Source organism: Echiichthys vipera, assembly GCF_963691815.1.
Source record: "Echiichthys vipera genome assembly, chromosome: 2".
NCBI classification, from domain to species: Eukaryota; Metazoa; Chordata; class Actinopteri; order Perciformes; family Trachinidae; genus Echiichthys; species Echiichthys vipera.
In genome coordinates this window covers 23,618,835-23,640,337 of record NC_139827.1, presented here as the reverse complement: position 1 = coordinate 23,640,337, position 21,503 = coordinate 23,618,835, and the positions used below count along the sequence as shown (strand labels likewise).

Genomic DNA, 21,503 nt, shown 5'->3' with positions numbered 1-21,503 from the left:
CAATATTGACAGGCTGTCCATACAAGTCGATTATAGAATGCACTGGTGTTCAGTTCAAGTACGAAAGTACTGCTACAGCATGTAGCATTGTAAAGCAGTATTATATACTGTATATTTTATATTATACATTTTAATAAACTCCGGGTTTGCTAACTACGTTGTTATCATGCTACTGCAGAAGTTTGGTGCTATTTTGAGCAATGTTAGTGGTTAAAAAAAGTTTGGATGGTTCAGTGCTGCGCCCCGAGCTACTCAGTGTTAGCCATGTCTGGCTGCTAGTAACTCTCGGGCTTTCTCTGTTAATAGGTGATCAATTAAAAGAACTGCCTTGATGGCTTATTTGATGTATATACATGCCGAAAAAGACTGTGGGTATCTGATCCTCCTGTTTACGCTAACAATGACAGTGCAGTCTCAAGGTTCATTCATCAGTAAAAACGTGGAAAACACAGCGCTCCCATTTTTAAAAACCAACACTTATAACAACAACATCAGGAATAAACACTCATAATATAGATATTTTTTTATATATAGATAAAAACAACACAAAATGGCATTTCTTAATTAAACTATCAACTCTGACATATCAGTTTACAAATCTCCTGCAGGTTTTGTAAATGGGCCAACTGCCCTTTTCCTCATATCTCTAGGTTTATAAAGTCTGAGGGGGTCAATGGGAGCCCGGTGGACTGGACAGTGTCTGATGTGGTCAGTTATTTCACAGAAGCAGGTTTCCCTGAGCAGGCTGCTGCCTTCAGGACCCAGGTAAGCTTGTAACACCCTTTATCAACCAGTAGAGGCCACCAGAGACAGGATTAATGGCTGTACTTGAACTTTTAACAGTTTTAACCCACATCTAATAAACCCACATTGTTTTGCTCTCTTCATTAGGAAATCGACGGCAAGTCTCTTCTCCTCATGCAGCGTAACGATGTTTTGACTGGCCTGTCAATCAGACTCGGCCCCGCCCTCAAGATATACGAGCGTCACGTAAAGGTTCTGCAGAAAACACACTTTGAGGATGACGACTGTTAACAGATACAGAGGCTGTTACGTCTGTATTTACATTTAGCTCAAGTAATCCTATAAAAATGTATGCATGATAACAGCACACACACACACACACACACACACACACCTCTGTTTCCCTTCATCTGGCTCTCTATAACTGCTCTGGTCCAGAACAAAGACACACACAGAAATGAGAATGGATTTCCTGGACAACAAGGATTTTCTACCAAACAGAGCACTAATGTTGGCGGGAGAAAGTAGACTCATACAATTTTAAGATGCAGAGGTTAAAAAAAGTCATGCAATTTCTCTTTTTTTAATTATTAACGATTATCAAGCACTTTAGAATTTCTTGTCTAAACTGTGCAAGATGTTTTTTGTTATTTTGCTGTTATTCTGTGCGGACCCTATTGCACATTTTGAAAGAGGTCGTGGTTGAAAGCAAATTTTTTTTTGGAGCCAAAAGTTTCTCGCTTGTGGGTGTGTGTTTGTCATTGCGCACATACTGTATGGCTGTGGAGGCATGACAGAGCATGTTGGATTGATCCGAAACGAATCACCAGATTAAATACATTCCCAGAAGCTGGAGTGGATGGTCGGGACGCTGACCCGTCATCCTGTATGTCAGGATAAAACGACCTTGTGCAAACGGTCATCAGTCATAGCAATACGCTGCTAATTCTCCCTAGATGTTTCAGAGGTTGTTGACTCTTGTCAGCTCACGGATTAGAAGGTGGTTGATTTTGTGTATGTTAATGTTGAAAATCTATAGCCAAGTTCTTCGTAATGTTTTTAAGCAGAGCTAGCCACGATCTGTTCTGGCCTTTGCCGGTTTCACAAAGATAGACTTTGACTCTGGCTTAGATCAAACCAGTCAGACTTTGTTGCTCAAAGCGTTCCAGTTCTTGACTGTCTACAAGTGTCCTACCTAGAGGACACCTGTCCTACCTTTGTTATGATTTGGCAATTGGAGTTCAATTCAATTCAATGGAGTAGGGGCTAATTTGCAATGGATTGTGGGTTAATTAGGACTTTTTTTACGTGGGAAAAAAATATGGCTGACTGAGCATGAGAAACAGCATTTTCCTGTACATGTGGCAGCCCTGACAATAAAGTTGACTTTAATTGATTGATTGATCTGCATCAAACTGCTCTGCTGGTTTCACTCCAGCAGAAAATCTTTGACATTTTTCTGGGAAAATTCATCGTGTATAATAATACAAAACACTTCCGTTTTTTGTTTGTTTTTTGTCAGTGTGGTAGGACAGTTTACTTGTCAGTTGTCAGGTGTCACTGATTGTTACATTGAAAATACGGCTCTCAGGTCAGCATCAGCCTGGATGTAGCATGGCAATGTTTTTAGACATAAAATAAATCATTTTTAACTTGAGACTAATGTAAGAGCAAAATTTAGACCGACCAGAGTCTAAAATATCTTTGTGAAACTGGCCTCAGAGCAGGCTGCAAAAACGTTAATCAAATATGCCAGCTAACTGAACTATAATCGGACTGTTAATATAATGAAATGAATTCAATTCAATGCATCAGCCTCCATCTCTAAATTATCGAAAATTTATCAGTTACCTAAAGATGTGATCGCAAAGTAAAGCCGAGGAAATCGATCGACTAATCTCATACCACCAGCATTTTTTTTAAGTGATTTTTACCGGTCAAATCAAAATGCTGTCAAATGATGACCAATCTCACTCCCACCTTCACTCTAACTGCATACATTCCAGGTTCAGCATCTCCTGTCAGACCGTCCTCTGTAGGTCGATTGTGCAAGCAACTTATAGTGACACATATTTACATTTGTTGTTAGACGCCGAACTCTGTTGCCGTAGAAATGATTGCAGGAGCAAAATTAGAAAGTAAGGTGATTCAAAGGCAAATGCTGTTCATAACCAAAAGTCAACAGTCTGTGACATAGTTACGTCTGTGACTCATTTTAAGACAATCCATGATTTTTTTTCTAACTCTAACCAAGGTACAGTATGTTGTTGCATACTTAAAGCTAGAATCTGTAAGATATTCATGTAGGTAACTGTCTGTTAAGTTACTATCTATCAAAGAGTGAGTAAAAACAATAGTGATTGAACATATGACCCACTAATGAAAGCACTTGTTGCCTTTTTGCAGAGTATTCCACTCTGTGTGTCTTTGGAGACATTCCCTCTCTAAATGCAAATACGTTGGTCTGCCGGTGGAGCTCGTCACTGCCGGTTATGCTGCGTTTCATTGTAGGTAGTGTATTTATGAGGACGAGATGTTTCCTCTCTGTGCATGAATTATGAGACGGTTGTTTTTTTTCTTCTCAAATGTGTATGTTTAGAATTCTGTTGTCAGCATACTGGTTTCATTTTGTGAATGTTTTCAGTCCACGCTCTCCACACGTTGATGTTCAAATAATTTCTTTGTGCATTCAAACTTCTTCTACCTCTCTCTCCTCCTTTCCCTCACTTTCACTTTTTTTTGCATCTTCCAAATACACATTTTTAGGTAATTCCACCTTGTTGAAGGTATACGTTACAGTGTTTGTTGCCACTGGTAGCATTCAGATAATTTCATTCTCATTAGTTAAAGCTGTAGAAGAGGACAGCTGTGTTTAAGACCAGTTTCTCACAAGGGGATTGTACAGTCTATCCCCTTGTTGCTTGTATCAAGTTATTTGTTAAAAGGCAATTTTAGTAATAAAAGTTTGAAGTAAAACACCACAATGTGTTCGTTGAAGTGAATGTGCATGTTTGTGTTCATGGGAGGTCTGCGTGTACCTGACACAAATCAAATATGCATATGTAGTGTGTGTGTGTGAGGAGGGAATCCAACAACACAGCAGCTGGTTCACAACAGCAGCTCACTTCACTTACAACAACAAGGAGTTAAAGGAGGAAAGACCGCGTTGCGTTATCCAGACGAGATATACCATAAGTCTGTTCTTCTGGAAAATAGGCTCTATACAGCATTTATTTTTATGTAAATGCATACATATTTAAAAAGTGTCCCCTGTGACCAGCCCGGACTTGTGCCTGCATTAGCTGGTAAAAAAGCAGGGGGAGGAGGGAATATCACGCTATATCTGTCCTGGGACGCTCTCCAAGGTAAGTGCTTGGGAAAGTTTGTGCGCGCACATGATGGGGTTACAAATAAGACAGCAGACGGATATATTTATACCTTCACTGATAAACAGACAGCTCCCAGTAACATGGTGGTTCAAGACAACAGAAGAAAAAGAAAAGACTGAGACTTTCTGCTGGCAAACTGCTGGGCTCCGGAGAAGACAAAAATCACTCCGGGGCAGTTCAGATCAGGCAGAACCTGAAACCTTTGGCTCTGATCACAGCAGAAATCAGAGCACACATCATCTTCTGAATATAAACCACAGTAAACAACTGCAGATGAAACAGAGGGAGCAGATCTTAGCGTGAAAAAATTGAGGATTTCTGACGAGACAAGGGAGAGCAGCCATGCCTGGCTCAGGAGGAGCAGAGTGAGTGAAACAGCTGCATGTGTACAGTATATGTAGGGATATTATAATTGTTATATTTAACATACTGTACGATATTTCGTAATGACATTTTATCCACCATACTTGTTTGTGTTATGTAAACTCAAATGGTATTGATAAATCAGCAAGATATGTTCCTATTTGTACAGGCTCATAGTTGCTAGGTGCAGAGCCAAAGATAGTCTAAATACAGCTCAGAGTCACATGTGGAAATTAGAGCTAAAAGTGCACAGCCATATTGTGTCTCTTGTTTGAAAGCCCAAAGGGAGAAGATTTCTCCACTGCCATCCTGAAGCAGAAACACAGACCTAACAGACTCATTGTGGACGAAGCTCTTAATGAAGACAGCAGTATTGTCAGCCTGTCACAGGTCTGTGAGTTGGTCTAAATATATGTATCCTATAGTACTCATGTTTTTATTTCCTCTGAGATCTGAGTGTGTGTGTGTGTGTGTTTGTTTGCACTAGAATAAGACAGAGGAGCTGCAGCTCTTCCGGGGGGACACGGTGGTGTTGAGAGGGAGGAAGCGTCGCCAAACGGTGTGCATCGTCCTGACCGATGACACCTGTGGGAATGAGCGAATCCGCATTAACCGTGTGACGCGCAACAACCTGCGAGTCCGGCTCGGTGATGTCGTCAGGTAGATCTCACCCCTGTCTGTGTCTTGTGCATGGTATGGAGTTACATGTGAGGTTTGACACTCGTATATTTGTTTTGAACACAGTATTCATGCCTGCCCTGACATCAAGTATGGGAAAAGGATTCATGTCCTCCCTATAGATGACACCATTGAGGGCCTGACAGGAAATCTTTTTGAGGTTTTCCTCAAACCGTATTTTCTGGAGGCCTACCGACCCATTCATACAGGTACTGCAACACCTATGCCACTGATCAGACCACAGTGAAATAGCTCTCTTAATTACATGATCCTACAAAAAACCTAAAGGTCCCCTATTGTAAAAAATGAAATTTCCACATCTTTTTTTTATTATCATAAAGGAGGTTGAGGTGCTATATAAATTCTGTGACTTCGGCCTGTATTCAGAAACTGTATTCAGGACTTCTGAACAGTTGTGATGTCACAACTCTACCATATGTAGGTAGAAAGTGCTGTTCCACTCAATCTCCGGCTGCAATGACAAAGATGTGGAAAACCTTGAAACACTAATCAATCAGAGCCGACTGGGCTTTTTCAGAAGAAGTTCTTAAAGAGACAGGTGGTAAAACGGAGCATTTCAGACAGAGAGTGAATACAGGTATATTCAGACAGACAGGATGAAAAAAAGAATGTGTTTTTTTTACACCAAAAGCATGTAAACTTGCTCTAGTAGAAATAGCAAATACAAGTATGAACCTGAAAATGAACATGATATAGGACCTTTAATCCTCACCTCAGCACACATTTATTTGTGTTGCCAGGTGACATCTTCTTGGTGAGGGGGAGCATGCGTGCAGTGGAGTTCAAGGTGGTTGAGACTGACCCCAGCCCTCACTGCATAGTTGCCCCAGACACCGTCATCTACTGCGAAGGAGAGCCAATCAAAAGAGAGGTCTGTGAGAGTTTTAATGGTGCAAGGAAAACGCAGCATGAATCTTAGGCCTTCACTGTTAAAACCAGGCAGGAGGGATCCATGAATTCTTGATGTATACACAAGAACCAGGCCACTAGTGTTTACCACATTAATGAGCAACCCATTCTCCCCAACTTGTCAAATACAGAAACAGCGGACCTCAGCATCTGATACCGACACACTAGGCACCCTTTTGGGATCTGTATGGGACACGTGGTTCTTAGAGCCAATGCTCGCCTGCGACACTGTTAGATTATGTAGTAAGAAGATTGACTGAGGACGGATCGACTCGGACAGAGAAAAAGGCTTGTTTCCACAGTGGACTCTGTTTAACATTCGACTTAGATCGACGAAATATTGGACGTCGGATAGACGTGCAGATCACGTCTATATTGGGTTTGTCTCAATCTCGACTTCCAAACTAGGTCCACTATTTAGACGTACAACCATTATCCAACTTTGACGTCATATTGACGTTCATCATTTGACCTTTGAACTGGGTAAATTTTTTTGATGTTTATTACAGGTTCAGTAAATATACATGATGTGCTTTTTTGTTATTTTACATTTTCCTGTTTTACTTTAACTTGTTTATTTTGAATGATCAAGTTATTTATTTATACATATATACGATTTTTGCATTATCTGTTGTTTAATACTAAAAAGCCAGAAAATGCAGGTCAGGACCAACAAGCTAACGTTAGCTCCTCTGCTAGCAGCAAACAACTGGCTGCTGTTTCTGAGCAGTCATTGCGTCAAGACACTTCATCGACCTTGCCTTGTCTAAATGCAGTATGTTTGAGGTGGTGCTCATAAGGGCCAAAGGCGCTTAATGGCGGCCATAAGATCTGTGACCCTAGAAAAGTGCCATGTTATTATTATTATTATAGAAGTCGTCTAAAATGAGTCTAAATTTGATGTTGAAAGATGTCCACAAATGACCACATCCATTCATCCATCTTCAACTGCTTGTCCCTATCAGGGTCAGGAGGGGGCTGGAGCTGAACCCAGCTGACATCTGGCGTGAGGCGGGGTACACCCTGGACAGGACACCAGTTTATTGCAGGGCACATAGAGACAAACAGAAACAGACAACCATTCACACTCACATCCACGGGGAATTTTAGAGTCATCAATTAACCCAACAAGTGCATGTCTTTGGACTGTGGGAGGAAACCAGAGAGACACGGGGAGAACATGCAAACTCCACACAGAAGGGCCCCAGCCCAGATTCGAATCAGGAACCCTCTTGCTGTGAGGCGACAGTGCTAACCACCACAACACCATGTCGCCCTCAAACGACCACATATGGACTATAAATAGCCTTTACAGGGAGGCGCCACAGACGTCAACATTGGATGTTTGGTAAATGTCGAAAAAAGATGTCACCTGGCGTTACAAAACAACCTTTCAGTGGACCGAAATTGGACATCCAAAACTAACACAGAAAATCCATCACTCCGACGTCACATTGCACAGTGGGATAAGAGTGAAATTGTCAGCATAAGGATTATGGTTGGGGTGGTGGATCGGTCAAATATTCACACAGTTTACAACCAAGGAGACTGGAGTTTGTGTCCATGTGTAACCAAAAATATATTTTTTTTTTACTTACTCAGGCCACAAAAGTTAACTTTCTTATATAATGTTCCTTAGGCAACATTCTAACGCTACAAGCATACATTACGTAACAAATGTAGTTATTTGAACCCAAAATATTATATTTTTCCTAAACTCACACAAGTAGTTTTTTTTTAATTTATTTTCCACTGCAGACTAAAAAGTGATAGAGCGATAAAAAGTGATGCCAAGTGGTCCTGACCAAGCTGCCGTATTTGTCAAGTTGAGAGTGAGAATGTGCCGTCATGACTGAGAATAAACTCAACCAAGTCTGAATCTTTCATATGGCCCTGTGACAGGACGAGGAGGAGAGCCTTAATGACATCGGCTACGATGACATCGGAGGCTGTCGGAAGCAGCTGGCCCAGATTAAAGAGATGGTGGAGCTTCCTCTCAGACACCCCGGCCTTTTTAAAGCTATAGGAGTTAAGGTGTCATACACACACGCAAACCCTGTCCTCATCCACTTTTATCTCTGCTCCCTTTGATTATAACATTCTGTAATTGTCTTTTAATGGCTCAGTGTATTGTTCCCTCCTCTCTCTCAGCCCCCCAGAGGTATCCTGCTGTACGGCCCTGCAGGCACAGGGAAAACCCTGGTGGCCCGCGCTGTAGCCAACGAAACCGGTGCCTTCTTCTTCCTCATCAATGGTAAGGCTTTGTTTTCACACAGTGACAAACTGAAAGCAACTGTACACAAGAAGAGAGGAATGAATGTATAAAGGTAAACAGAGAGAGTTACCTGATTGGAAATTCCAATTTACTCGTGGGTGTTCTTATAGATCTGTGTAGGAGAAAATGTGTTTTACATGCTGTGAATCATTCTGTGACAAGGTCCAGAGATTATGAGTAAACTGGCGGGAGAGTCTGAGAGCAACCTAAGAAAGGCGTTTGAGGAGGCTGAGAAAAATGCTCCGACCATCATCTTTATTGATGAGCTGGACGCCATTGCCCCCAAGAGAGAGAAGGTAAACAATAGAAAACAAGAACAAAATGCCTGTGTCTACTGTTTAAGGTCAGCATACAGCTCTGTGGGTGCAGAAACAGATTGGTAACATACAATATGTACAATGTATTTGTGTGTGTGTGTGTGTGTGTGTGTGTGTGTGTGTGTGTGTGTGTGTGTGTGTGTGTGTGTGTGTGTGTGTGTGTGTGTGTGTGTGTGTGTGTGTGTGTGTGTGTGTGTGTGTGTGTGTGTGTGTGTGTGTGTGTGTGTGTGTGTGTGTGTGTGTGTGTGTGTGTGTGTGTGTGTGTGTGTAGACCCATGGTGAAGTGGAGAGGCGTATAGTCTCCCAGCTCCTGACCCTGATGGATGGCCTTAAGCAGAGAGCTCATGTAGTTGTCATGGCAGCCACAAACCGACCAAACAGCATAGACCCTGCTCTGAGACGTTTCGGTCAGGACAACCACACACACACACACACACACATATATAACATATACTTAAATGAATTCTCAGAATACTTTCCGGTACCCTTACCTGACCCTAAAGTCAACCTTTTCCCAATTGGGGACAAAAGCGCCAACACACACATTCACAAATATGGTGGTCTCTCTCTTCAGGCAGGTTTGACCGGGAGATTGACATTGGGATCCCTGATTCGACTGGCAGACTGGAGATTCTGCAGATTCACACCAAAAACATGAAACTGTCAGACGACATCGACCTGGAGAGGGTGAGAAAATGTAGCAGCCCGGGCCAAAAGATGCATAAAATTAAATTCAATCTGAAACAATAACTTAACTTAATAACTTAATTCATCTCTTTAATTATCGGACTCTTGACTACTTCAAAACAAAACAAAACAAAATACAAATATCTGTTCTCATTTCATTTCATTTGCCATAACAACCAAATTGTACAGTGTATATATCTCAGATTGTATTTTCACACCCACTTCAGATTGTTTACTTGATTGTTTATTATTTATTTGTACTGTATTTTATTGGCTATTTATTAGCTACTTAGATTTATTTTAATTGTATTTTATTGAATCTTTACTTTATTTTATTTCTACTTTATTCATCTTTATGGCTTGTTTCTACTGTGCACGGAGCATTCGAACAAAAGAATTTCCCCCCGGGGATCAATAAAGTATTCTGATTCTGATTCTGATTCTGATTAATCAACAAATAATCATCTACAGCCATGTTGCTAAACAACAACAGCAACACAAATTAAGTCATTTTTTAAGCAAACACAACAAACATTATGTAGATGCAGGTTTTCTAATTCTGAAGATGTGCTGCTTTTGTTTGTCTTATGTGATAGTAAATTGAGCATATTTGGGATTAATGTCATTTCATGCACCAGACGACTAATAAAGAAAGTAATTGAAAAATAAATGGATAATGAGAGTTAACATTAAAGCAGCTCCAATTGAAATTGTTTAATGAGTTGTATCTTCATGTTACAGGATGAGCTTTTGGCCACAGACTCATTTGAATGTTAGAATATTATTATTGCAATATATTTATAATACATTCCTCATGAAATTTAATAAATGTTTGCTTATTTAGAATTACTTTGTGTAACTTTGTCTTGGCCAAAATAAAAGTGCTGAGATTGAAAGTATTTTTTTTCTAGAGATTTAAATGAAAATTCTTTATTTTGGAGAAAAAAAGCATTACTCTTAGATGAAATCCACTACATTTTGGTAAATTGTGCATACTATAATTAGACAGTAAACATTATAACGTAAGTCATAAACATTTTTTGAGAGAATAAAACTACTTTAAAGGGAACATAGGAACTGTGACTTATTCTTAGCATAAATATGATGATCCGATGAATAGTGCTAACCTTCTGGCAATGGCAGATTCAGCTGAGTTCAGCTAAATACACTCTCATGTGGGTTGAATTATTGTGTAATAGCACGGACCCATCAACATCTCGGCCATCAAATTTGTCAGTGTCTAGTTTCAGTGCTTAAGAAGGAGATATAAACAAAAATCTAGCAGTCAGAAAACACACTGCCTTCTAATAGACTTCCCAGTCTTTTATTGCATCTTGAAATACATGTGTGCTGTTTCATAAATTAATATTAATGTCCCTATTTGACATATCTCAGATTGCCAAAGAGACCCACGGTCATGTAGGTGCTGACCTGGCTGCTCTGTGCTCAGAAGCTGCTCTTCAAGCCATCCGCAAGAAGTTGATCCTCATAGACCTGGAGGACGAAACCATCGATGCCGACCTGCTCAACTCACTGGCTGTCACCATGGATGACTTCCAAGTACACACACGAGCATGCACACAAATACACTTTTGCTCTTCCAGACCATATGCGGGTGTATTATTCCCTCAAAGAACACAACTGTGTTTCGTCGTTTGTCACATGATAAAAGCTTGATGTGAGAATTTCTTAGAGGTTCCATATTATGCTCATTTTAAGGTTCATTTCAATTTTAAAATATTTTAAATTCTTTAATGTTAAAAAAACACATTATTTTTTTATCGTACTGTCTGAACTGTCTCTCTGTGAAACGCTCCATTTTAGTGCATGTCTCTTTAAGACCACCTCCTGAAATATCCGAGTCTGCTCTGATTGGTCAGCATTCCTTGGTCTTCCAGATCTAAATCCAGAGAATAACTAATAGTGCTGTAGCAGCACTTCCTACCTATATATAATATAGTTGTCACAACCGCACAGAAGTCCTGGTGGCTTGTTTAAACGGAATACTGGCTGTGTGCATTTCTCTGTGGATTGAGAAATACTTTCACAGTATTCATATAGTACCATGACCTGATTTATACCCAAAAAAGACATGGAAATCTCACTTTTTACATTATGGGATCTTGTCGTTCCTAGCCCTGCTCATGTCCCTGTGTATCAGGTATTAGGTATTTGTTTCTTTAAAAGGGGACAGTGCAATTACACATGGTTAAAAAAGCCAGAATTAGCCAGAAGGCTAGTTTTCATCTGTAGTCCCCTGGCCATGATGTGAAATGGCAATAGAAATTACAATTTAAAAAAGAAGAAAAGAAAAAGAGAGAAGGAAAAAGCACACAATACATGTACAATATAATACAAAATACATATGCAAACACTGTGTTGATAAGCCACATTTTAAAAATTTTTGTGGAGGCCTTGTTTGTTTTGAGCAGTTTAACCTCCTGACATTTTCCACACATTTGCACTCCTTACTGACCAGGCCGACTTACTGAAAGTGCTCCCGCGCAGAGGAATATAACAGTCACCTCTGACAGTGCATTGAGTGACACGCTCAAGGCTGTTTCTGTGTCTGATGAACTCTGCCAGAGGATCTGGGGCCAATTTATGCAATACTTTATAGGTCAGTTTTGAGTCTACAAATGTGTAAAAACTGTCCCAACTTAAAATACTATGTTTTTTAAAAATTGCACAGTGATGATAGTGCCTAGTTTTTTTATCCGTAACTTTAAGTGCTTGTTTGTACAAGATTTCAAATGGGTTTTTTTTAACTCTGACCAGTCTGGGACCAGTTGAAGTGGCTGAAAATCATCGAATGCAAATACATTTTTGCGGCTTCATTTGACATTTCATTTAGAATTGCATGAAAATTCGCAAGATTAAACTTGATTATTTTACACAATTTGCTAATATGGGCTTTAAAGGAAAGCTGTGAATCAATTTTTACCCAAAGATATTGATATTGGCTGACAATTTATATTCTTTCCATATTAACATGTATGTCAGGGTCAGATGATACTCTATTTGTTTTAGTAAAATACATGCCTACAGTTTTTGGAAACGTTTAGCTGCAGACAACACTCCTGCAACCAAGTTGTAACACGGGATATTGTTCTAATGAGTTTAGCGGCAACAGCGTCTTTGGTGTGACCATGAACAAAGAAAACCATGTAATCTGCATACATTAAGCATTCAGCTTCAGAACAAACAGTGAAGACTAAATAAAAAGGGGCCTAATATTGACCCCTGAGGGACTCCATTTATTTGTACAAACCACTTGTGTCTATGGACTTCCTAATCCGCTGGTGAGTCAGTCCCACTTATCGAACTATGTCCCGATGACTGCGTTCTTAAAACTGCGCTCTACTCCAGTTTTGAGGTATAATTAATTAATGCAGGGCCCCACAGGGTTCCATCCTAGGTCCCATCCAATTCTCCCTGTACATGCTTTCCCTTGGTAAAACTATCTAGAAGCATGACATTTCCTTTCACTGTTAGGCTGATGACAAACAGCTATATCTCTCTCTCAAACCAAATGAACCTGGTGACCTTAAAAGGCCTACAGACTGCCTTGAGGACATCAGTTCCTGTATGGCACAAAACTTTCTGCAGCGAAATGTAAATAAAACTGAAAACTGCCTATTTGGTCCCCCAAACTCGACCAAATTGTTGGCTAACAGTTTAGACAACCTGTCCACTCTGATTAAATCCCATGTCAGAAACCTTGGTGTGATACTTGACTCGACAAGCAGGTCAGTGCCTCAGTACAGGCCAGTTACTTCCAATTTTGCACTATTGCAAAAATAAAGTATTTTTTGACTTTTAAAGACCTTGAGAAGGTTATTCATGCCTGCAGTTCGCCTCGACTGGACTACTGCAATGCCATGTACAGTAGGATTAGTGAGTCATCCATGTCCGGCATACAACTGGTCCAGAACAATGCTGCCAGGCTCCTGACCGATGCCTATAAGAGACCACATAACCGCTGTTCTGGCCTCTCTCCACTGGCTCCCAGTACAATTTAGAAAATTGAGATTGATAGATTTTAAAATTCCTCTTTTTGTTTTTAAGGCCCTAAATGGCCTGGCTCCGCCTTTCATTTAAGGCCTCATAACACCCTGTTTCACCTCCAGGGCCCTCAGGTCGTCTAACCAAGATCTCTCGGTTGTCCCATGCACCAAGCTAAGGTGCAGTGGTGACCGAGCCTTTGCTGTCACAGCCCCCAAACTGTTGAACACCATAAGATCTGCCCCCTCTGTCAAGTCTTTTAAACACCAATTTAAAACACACTTTTACACTCCAGCATTCACCCCTGGCGTGGTTTCCTCATGATATGCTTTTATTTATTTCCTTTATGTCTGTTCTACGTTATGTTTTGTTTTTAGCCTTTTACTGTGAGTTCACCTTTTTACCTGTACTGCACCTTCAACGTGAGTTGTTTAAAGTGTGCTTTATAAATACAATTTGATTTGATTAATTGATTGATTGATTGATTAATAAATTGATAAACAAAAAGAGATGCATCTTGTCTCCCTAACACTCATCATGTCCTCTCTCAGTGGGCGCTGAGTCAGAGCAACCCATCAGCTCTGAGAGAGACTGTTGCAGAGGTGCCTCAGGTAAACTGGGAGGACGTCGGAGGACTGGACGAGGTCAAGAAGGAACTGCAAGAGCTCGTTCAGGTAGAAGGAACACTTTCACACTCACATCACCACACTCTAATCATACCTGCTACTAAAACAGCCTTGTCAACTCTCCATCTACCTTTATCTCACTGTCCCCAGTACCCTGTTGAGTATCCGGACAAGTTCCTGAAGTTTGGTATGACTCCATCTCGTGGAGTGTTGTTCTACGGCCCTCCGGGCTGTGGGAAAACCCTGCTGGCTAAGGCCATTGCCAATGAGTGCCAAGCAAACTTTATCTCCATCAAAGGACCAGAGATGCTCACTATGTGGTTTGGAGAATCTGAGGCCAATGTCAGAGACGTGTTTGATAAGGTGAGAGCAGAGAAAGAAAAGGAAAATGAATAATCGCACAAGGATAGACATTTGCTTCACTGTAACATTGTTGACCATCTGTGCCTACAGGCCAGACAGGCAGCCCCCTGCATCTTGTTTTTCGATGAGTTAGACTCCATTGCCAAATCCAGAGGAGGCGGAGGTGGGGATGGAAGTGGTGCAGCTGACAGAGTCATCAATCAGATACTCACAGAGATGGACGGCATGTCAGACAAAAAGAATGTTTTCATTATTGGTGCCACGAACAGGTGCACATGTGGGAATTTGTATTCAAAAGGATATTTTGCCCATTTTAATCCAGGTGTAAATCATAGAATTTTTTTAACGATGGTTTGAATAGTTAGTACACTGGAAGTCAAGATAACCTACCTCTCTGTTCATCCCACTTTCTTTACTCCTCTCGTCACTCCAGACCGGACATCATAGACTCTGCCATCCTGCGGCCAGGTCGTTTAGACCAGCTCATCTACATCCCACTCCCAGACAAACCATCTCGTACAGCAATCCTAAATGCCAACTTACGCAAGTCACCTGTCGCACGAGTTAGTGATACACACACATATGGGGATGAATTTCTCTGTACACAAGGTCCGTACAAAGTCTAAAATACTTAAATTTAACCATTATGTTTTCAAGGTTAGGAATATGCTTCAATTTGAATATGCTCTATTTTTTAACATAATCTGGGGTTTCTTCAACGCAACCACTCCGTTTGTCTCGTGGTGTCTCGTACCAGACAAAATTTCCAATCAAAGTTAACATTTACAGCTGGGAAAATAAACATTGATTGATATGGGTAATTATGTAAACATTATCTTTTCGCAGTTCCATTTATAGATTTAGATGTGATGATAAATGTTTTTTTTTGTTTTAGGTAGCGTGAATGTGCTTGATTTTATTCTTAAAAAGCTGTACGGACCCTGTGTACAGTATCTTTCACATGTTCACAAGAGAGAGAGAGCAGACGATCAAAAGTTGGGCTTTCCCTTTTACAGGTTAAATGTATGTACATTTGTACTCATTGTGAAGAATGTTCCTATTCTGTCTATTTCTCTTTCCTTTTGCGCCTCCGTTCTCTCCTTCCTGTAGGATGTGGACCTGGACTACCTGTCAGGCATTACAGACGGTTTCTCAGGAGCGGATCTGACAGAGATCTGCCAACGGGCTTGTAAGCTGGCCATCCATGAGGCAATCGAGGCCGAGATCAAGACTGAGCGCCAGAGGCAGAACAGACCAGGCATCCCCATGGTCAGACTCTGGGGCTGAACACAAACACTCACACACAAATGCTCCACTCCTCAAACCAGTGCTAGGCTGTGTGTGCTCGGTACAGAAAGAGACTGTGGAAGATAAAAAAGTTCCCTAAAGGGCGGCTGTGGTTTTTGTAACTTTCAGCCTTTGGACTGGGAACACACACACACACACACACACACACACACACACACACACACACACACACACACACACACACACACACACACACACACACACACACACACACACACACACACACACACACACACACACACACACACACACACACACACACACACACACACACACACACACACACACACACACACACACACACACACACACACACACACACTGATGAAGTCCTCATAATGTTTTCCTCCATCTGCAGGATGAGGACTTTGATCCAGTCCCAGAGATCAGGAAGGACCACTTTGAAGAGGCGATGCGATTTGCTCGTCGCTCTGTCAGCGACAATGACATACGCAAATATGAAATGTTTTCTCAAACTTTGCAGCAGAGCCGGGGTTTTGGAAGCTTCAGGTACACATATGAAAGTACAACATGCGTGTCACGACAGAAAAGGTAGTCTTGATTTCCCCAAGATACATTCATGGTTAATCCCTTTTGTCCCCCCACCCAGATTTCCCTCTGCTACTGGTTCCAGGTCTGAAGGTCAGGGGTCAGACTCTGCATCAGGGAGGCCAAGCCTCTACAGAGAGGAAGGCAACGATGATCTCTATCAGTGACAAAAACTCATCATTTAGTTGAACAGCTGCAAAATGTCTTCCTCCTCCTCTCCTCCACTGCTGTGCTTAGCTTCCTTGGATGGAAACAGAAGAATTCTGGGAGTGAAAATGGCAACACACAAAGGGAAACATGGGGACATAATAGTTATAATAATAAAAATAAGGAATCCTTTAAAAAGACTTTTAAAAACATGAATCGGACAAGAAATCAAATGAATGTTGCATTTTAAAGTGTTTCAATGTCAGAATCAATACACTTGTAAGAAGGTAGCACTGAGATTAAACAATAAATGTGTCAACCATAATAACATGAAACATTTGGGTTTTCACATCTGTTCACCTATACTCTCACATCATGCTTTTTACACTACTTGCAACATTCACCCATTCACCTAGACATTCCCATCATCTAATCTAATCATTCAAACCACATTCACACACTCATGCACAGCAGAGGGAGCAATTAGTGTTTAACCCTAGGACATTACGACATGAGATCAAACCGCCGAGCTACTGAATAGAGGACGACCCGCTCCACCTCTGAGCCACAGCCGGCAACGGGTAGACGGGTTGTTACATGACTTAAAAACATGGAACCTTCACCAACTATCTCAGTTGCCTATAACAGCCTGTGACTTATATGTAAAGAAATCCAAAGGCTGTGACATTTTGCACACTCCCAAGTCCCTAGCCTCTCCTCAGCTCCTCTACGGCCAACAGTGTGCAACCTTAGCTAATGTTAGCTTAGAACAACACTGTGTTGCTTAGAACGGGAGACGGCTGACTTCGACATATGACTGGTAGAGCCCACACATACTGTTTATTTGTTATACATTTTTCAGCGGCAGCAGCCCAGCGATGGCCCTAAGGTTTGTGGCCGTCCTGTAACCGTCCTGTCATCTACCTACCGTCAAGAGCATTTCCCAAAAAAGCAAAGTGTTCCTAAAAGCTGCCCCTGCTAACCCGTGCTGAACTTTGGGCAGCACAGCAAAATGTGTGCATTCACAAGGGTGGCAACCGCTTCGTACCCCTGCTGCTGTGGTCAAAACCACTTACCCTCAGCCACTTGCCCTTTATTAAAATGACTGCGGGCTGAGTTACCTTGCAGCACTGTGAAAGCAGCTTTGGTAGAAGATAACCATCATAGATTATTGATATCATTAGTACCACCTGTGCTTTTCCTACTATGTCAAGTCAATAAAACTGGTGTGAAAAGGCCCATGACCCATGGTGTAATACAGCGGGAGGGAGGGAGTGAGTGTGTGTGTGTGTGTGTGTGTGTGTGCGCGCGTGTATGTGTGTGTGTGTGTGTGTGAGAATTGGACTGTTTGCTGTTTGATATGTGACCTGTGCCCTATATGTATGCATTGTCTGTATTTGTATTGCTATTCATTTTATGTAAAGCAGCTTTATGTGACAGCATTGGAGTCCAAGACAAGTTTCCCTCCAAGGATAATAGTGTGTCTTATCTAATTTGGTATAACACATATGGATGTGCATCATATACGCACATATTAAGGTGTCAAGACTATATGATGCAGTAACCTCTATGAGTCACAAGATTGAGCCACATGAAGGTGTCAGTTTACACACTTCCCACATACATTTATCCAATATATCTACTTTGCACCAGCGGTGTTCAATCGTTCCTTATCAAAGAACTAGAGCACTATTGCCATTTTATAGTGGTGTTTGAATTCTCATTGGTTCATTTCATTCACTATATAGTCCACTATTAAATAGCTACACTGCACAGCTTATTTGAGGGTACATATGATGTACCCTTCATTTTCATCCCCATATACCACAATGCAATGTGGTCGTGTTTTCCCGGTCACTCAGCTGCTGGGACAAATAACATCCCCATCCTGAGGCTTTCACCCAGTGCCAACCTACAGTAACTGCACAGAACAACAGGCAACCTGCAATGCCGGCTGGTACAATGTAAACAAAACGTGACAGAAAGTCATTGTCAAAACCCGTCAAAAAAAATTAAAAATGTACATTTTTATTCAGACTAAAAATATTTTTTATGGAAAAGCAATACTTTCATTTTGTACCCCTCAGAACGCCCCGTGGGTGTATTATTTTTTATAAATATATAGCTTTTAATGAAGATTCTACATATTTAACCTGACATTACTGAAAATGTACAATTAAGTCAGTAGTTCTGACATTAATGATATTAGTAAACACTACATTATGCCAGCGGAACCTTTGTTACTTGGCTGGAGGGGAGGTGTTTCTCTGATGCACCGCTTGGCTGTTTATTTCCGGTAAGAAGCGGAAGTGGAGACAGGGGGCTTGTGGAGGTGACCGAATGGTGGACAGCTGAATCTTTTTTGAAATACTAGATAACGCGGAGCAGAAACGAACTGACAATAATATTTTCAGCTAACAGTGTGTAAGCGTCGTCGGTGTCATCATGGGGGCGCACCTGGTCAGACGGTACATCACCGAGAGGGACACCGAGCCGGACCCCGCGAGGAAATACGAGTTCGACCCCCAGTTTGGTTTTCCAGAGAGGAAAGAGAGAGGTGTGTCTGCAGATACCAGTCCAGAGAAACTAACTGCACCTTACAGCGTGTTTATACTGATGTGAAGTGAAACCGGTGCTACTTTAGCTCGAGCTAGCTCTGCGCTAATGTCACGAACAATAACGTGACGCTGGTTAGTTGACCAGCTAACTGATGCTAAGATGAGTTCACTCTCAAGTTGGTGCAGGTGTCTATGTTCCCTCAGATTAATAATACAATTAAGAATTGCACCTGCTTCCCATGAGTTTTCACAGCTAGAACAATTATCCTACAAAAAAATAGAATCACCTGCCAAAGTAGAAATATTAAGGAAGACTGTTTGAGATTGTTCCATTACTCATTTCTTTTAAGTTATAAACACAGGAGAAACAACAATTTAGCTCAGATTTAAACTTGTTTTCCCCTCACCTCCACTCCCAGGTCAGCCACTGTGTAATGGAAGCTGCTTAAAGCGGTGCTTTTCCAGCCCCGGCCCATGGACATGTGCTGGTCCCTGGCAGATGTACTCTTGACCGGTCACTTGCCAAACTGATGCTTGTGTGGGCTGAGGGAACACAGCCTAAGAAATGAAATAATAATGAGGGAACATACCGATGACCCCGTTGAAATTGTTGTATTATGTCATTGAAATGACAGAAATAGTTCATTTATAAATAAAATACCCCGGTAACAGGATATTCATATTTGCCTTTTCATCTAACACTCCCAATTATTTCAAATATTTAGGGCGAATCATCAATAAGTAATACGCGTTGTAGTACTTGTTTTATCAACGATTTTGGTAGCACAGTTTAAAGGCACAAAACTAATTGTCATTACTCAATAAACACTATTGTAGGTATACTGCCAACACAACTAACGTGTCTGGTTGTTTCGAAAGACACAAAAACCCAATGATCATTAAGGTGTTTTTCAGTGGTATATTGATGCCGATGAATAATGTTGAAACTCTTTGGACGCTTACAGAACCTGTGGTGATTTTGTTGAGATTTACACATTCTGATTTATAACTGTAAGAGCTGAAATAATATCTATTTGAATTAAAATGTTACCTTTCCAAATCCAAGTTTCCAATCTAGCATGGTGCAAGGAGAGGCGTTTGAATCGATTTAGTAAAGTCGATACAAATGGCACTGTGCTTTTGTCTGATAGAAGAGTTGGAACATCTAGAAAACTCTTAGATTAGAAGTATGTGTACCGTATTATAATGAATATATAGTTCCTCTACTCCGGACAGGACTAACACTGTGTTCAGCCACTAAGTCAGCCAACCAAATAGTAACAGCAGCTCCACCTTCCTATACATTGAAAGATGACTATGCATATTTCTATCCACTTGCCAGAAATGGTAGCAACCCAGGAGCAGATGAACATGGCCCAGCTACCTTTGGAGCAGAGGGACTACTGCGCACAGTACCTCCTGAAACTCATGAAGTGCAAGAGGGATAACTGGCCCAACTTTCTGGCCTGCAAGCATGAGAGACACGGCTGGGACTACTGCGAACAACAGGAGTAAGTGTTTACAGAAACAAGTTAACACATTTGAAAAGTTAGGGTTTAGTCAGTCGCTTACTCAGAAACGTCCCTCTAAATAAACAGTCTTGTTGCTGTTTACAGGGATCGTACGGGTGCTTGAAATCCTTGAATTTTAATGTGTTTTCAAGGTTTGAAAAGTTCTTGAATTTTGGATAAAGTGCTTGAAAATGCTCAACATTTTTTCTCACAACAAATATTTATAAAATAGAAATATTCAATCTCTTATCCACCTGGTATTGCGAACCAACTTTAGTTGTTTATAACATACCATCTCTTAACAGGATTTTAATCAAACAAAAAAATGTGAAATAATCATTTTCAATGTATTTGTAGGAATATGTAATTTAACACAACTGTAAGGTACTAGAAAACCTTAAATGGACCTTGGAACGTTTATTATGTCTTAAATATCGTCCAAAGTCTCATCACAAGGTCCATTTAGTAGCTGCTCTGGAGCTTTCAATCATATCACACAATCTTCCTCAGTAGATCTGTAGAGTTTACACTTGTAAACTTGTGAGTATTGTAAGGACTTCTCATCCATGTTGGTTCAAAACGATCTCAGATTGTGTAAACTAAGTAGCTAGTTTTCCTTTAGAAACCCACAAAGATTCAAATAAAACCATTTTCCCCCTCCTTTTTTTGCAAGGGCTGAGTTTCTGAATAACATTGTAATGGCACAACCAATTTCAGATTTAGCAATTAAAGTTTAATTTTGTCAAAATGTAAGATAATACAACCTTGTTATTAACTATGAACCCTGTATTTTTCTGTCTCCAGCTATGTGATGCGTATGAAGGAGTACGAGCGAGAGAGGAGGCTCCAGCTGAGGAAGAAGAGAATCGAGGCTCAGGCCCAAGCTGCATGATCAGTGCATCCTCTGATACTTCTCTGTATATATGTGCCGCTGTTCACAATAAACAATATTGTTTAAGCTCTACAACCCTCGGCCTTTTTTAATGTCTAAACATACAGCCGTCGTAGTGTGAGTTTTGCCCGTTAGTGACGCTTTAAATTCTGCACAAAGCT

General features: G+C 40.9%; 3 protein-coding genes across 5 annotated transcripts in view; all 3 read left to right on the top strand.

Moving 5' to 3' along the window:
• The window catches only part of samd1b (sterile alpha motif domain containing 1b), a gene marked incomplete at both ends in the record, with an annotated part of 7,757 nt that extends 6,722 nt beyond the window's left edge, over positions 1 to 1,035 (top strand). Inside the window, 2 exons of the mRNA XM_083926490.1 lie at positions 651 to 765; positions 892 to 1,035. Coding sequence (XP_083782616.1) covers positions 651 to 765; positions 892 to 1,035 — 259 coding nt within the window. The remainder of the gene's footprint in view (positions 1 to 650; positions 766 to 891) is intronic.
• A 3,116-nt stretch (positions 1,036 to 4,151) lies between these two features.
• Positions 4,152 to 17,618, top strand: LOC310961584 (transitional endoplasmic reticulum ATPase). 3 transcript variants are annotated; one of them, XM_083933709.1, is made up of 18 exons: positions 4,152 to 4,498; positions 4,775 to 4,886; positions 4,984 to 5,156; positions 5,241 to 5,383; positions 5,936 to 6,066; positions 8,007 to 8,138; positions 8,256 to 8,358; positions 8,542 to 8,675; positions 8,968 to 9,103; positions 9,271 to 9,383; positions 10,779 to 10,943; positions 13,940 to 14,062; positions 14,165 to 14,377; positions 14,468 to 14,646; positions 14,811 to 14,940; positions 15,488 to 15,646; positions 16,044 to 16,195; positions 16,296 to 17,618. In XM_083933709.1, the coding sequence occupies exons 1-18, from the start codon at positions 4,476 to 4,478 to the stop codon at positions 16,399 to 16,401; spliced, it is 2,427 nt and encodes an 808-aa protein (XP_083789835.1). In that variant the 5' UTR covers positions 4,152 to 4,475; the 3' UTR covers positions 16,402 to 17,618. The 3 variants fall into 3 exon arrangements, 2 of the variants coding, with proteins under 2 accessions (XP_083789835.1, XP_083789836.1); XR_014593636.1 differs by lacking the exon at positions 16,296 to 17,618 and having other exon boundaries at positions 14,811 to 14,920; positions 16,044 to 16,184; XM_083933710.1 differs by lacking the exon at positions 8,007 to 8,138.
• A 1,067-nt stretch (positions 17,619 to 18,685) lies between these two features.
• Positions 18,686 to 21,441, top strand: ndufb7 (NADH:ubiquinone oxidoreductase subunit B7). Its single transcript, XM_083921584.1, has 3 exons — positions 18,686 to 18,938; positions 20,282 to 20,450; positions 21,255 to 21,441. The coding sequence occupies exons 1-3, from the start codon at positions 18,827 to 18,829 to the stop codon at positions 21,340 to 21,342; spliced, it is 369 nt and encodes a 122-aa protein (XP_083777710.1). The 5' UTR covers positions 18,686 to 18,826; the 3' UTR covers positions 21,343 to 21,441.
• Positions 21,442 to 21,503: the final 62 nt, after the last annotated feature.

Bases quoted from the DNA above. Each gene is read 5' to 3' on its own strand.
- LOC310961584 (XM_083933709.1), top strand. From the start codon at position 4,476: ATGCCTGGCTCAGGAGGAGCAGA. The intron at 4,887-4,983 runs GTCTGTGAGTTG...TGTTTGCACTAG, and splicing joins GTATTGTCAGCCTGTCACAG to AATAAGACAGAGGAGCTGCA. The intron at 8,676-8,967 runs GTAAACAATAGA...GTGTGTGTGTAG, and splicing joins TTGCCCCCAAGAGAGAGAAG to ACCCATGGTGAAGTGGAGAG.
- ndufb7 (XM_083921584.1), top strand. From the start codon at position 18,827: ATGGGGGCGCACCTGGTCAGACGGTACATCACCGAGAGGGACACCGAG. The intron at 18,939-20,281 runs GTGTGTCTGCAG...TCCACTTGCCAG, and splicing joins TCCAGAGAGGAAAGAGAGAG to AAATGGTAGCAACCCAGGAG. The intron at 20,451-21,254 runs GTAAGTGTTTAC...TTCTGTCTCCAG, and splicing joins GACTACTGCGAACAACAGGA to CTATGTGATGCGTATGAAGG.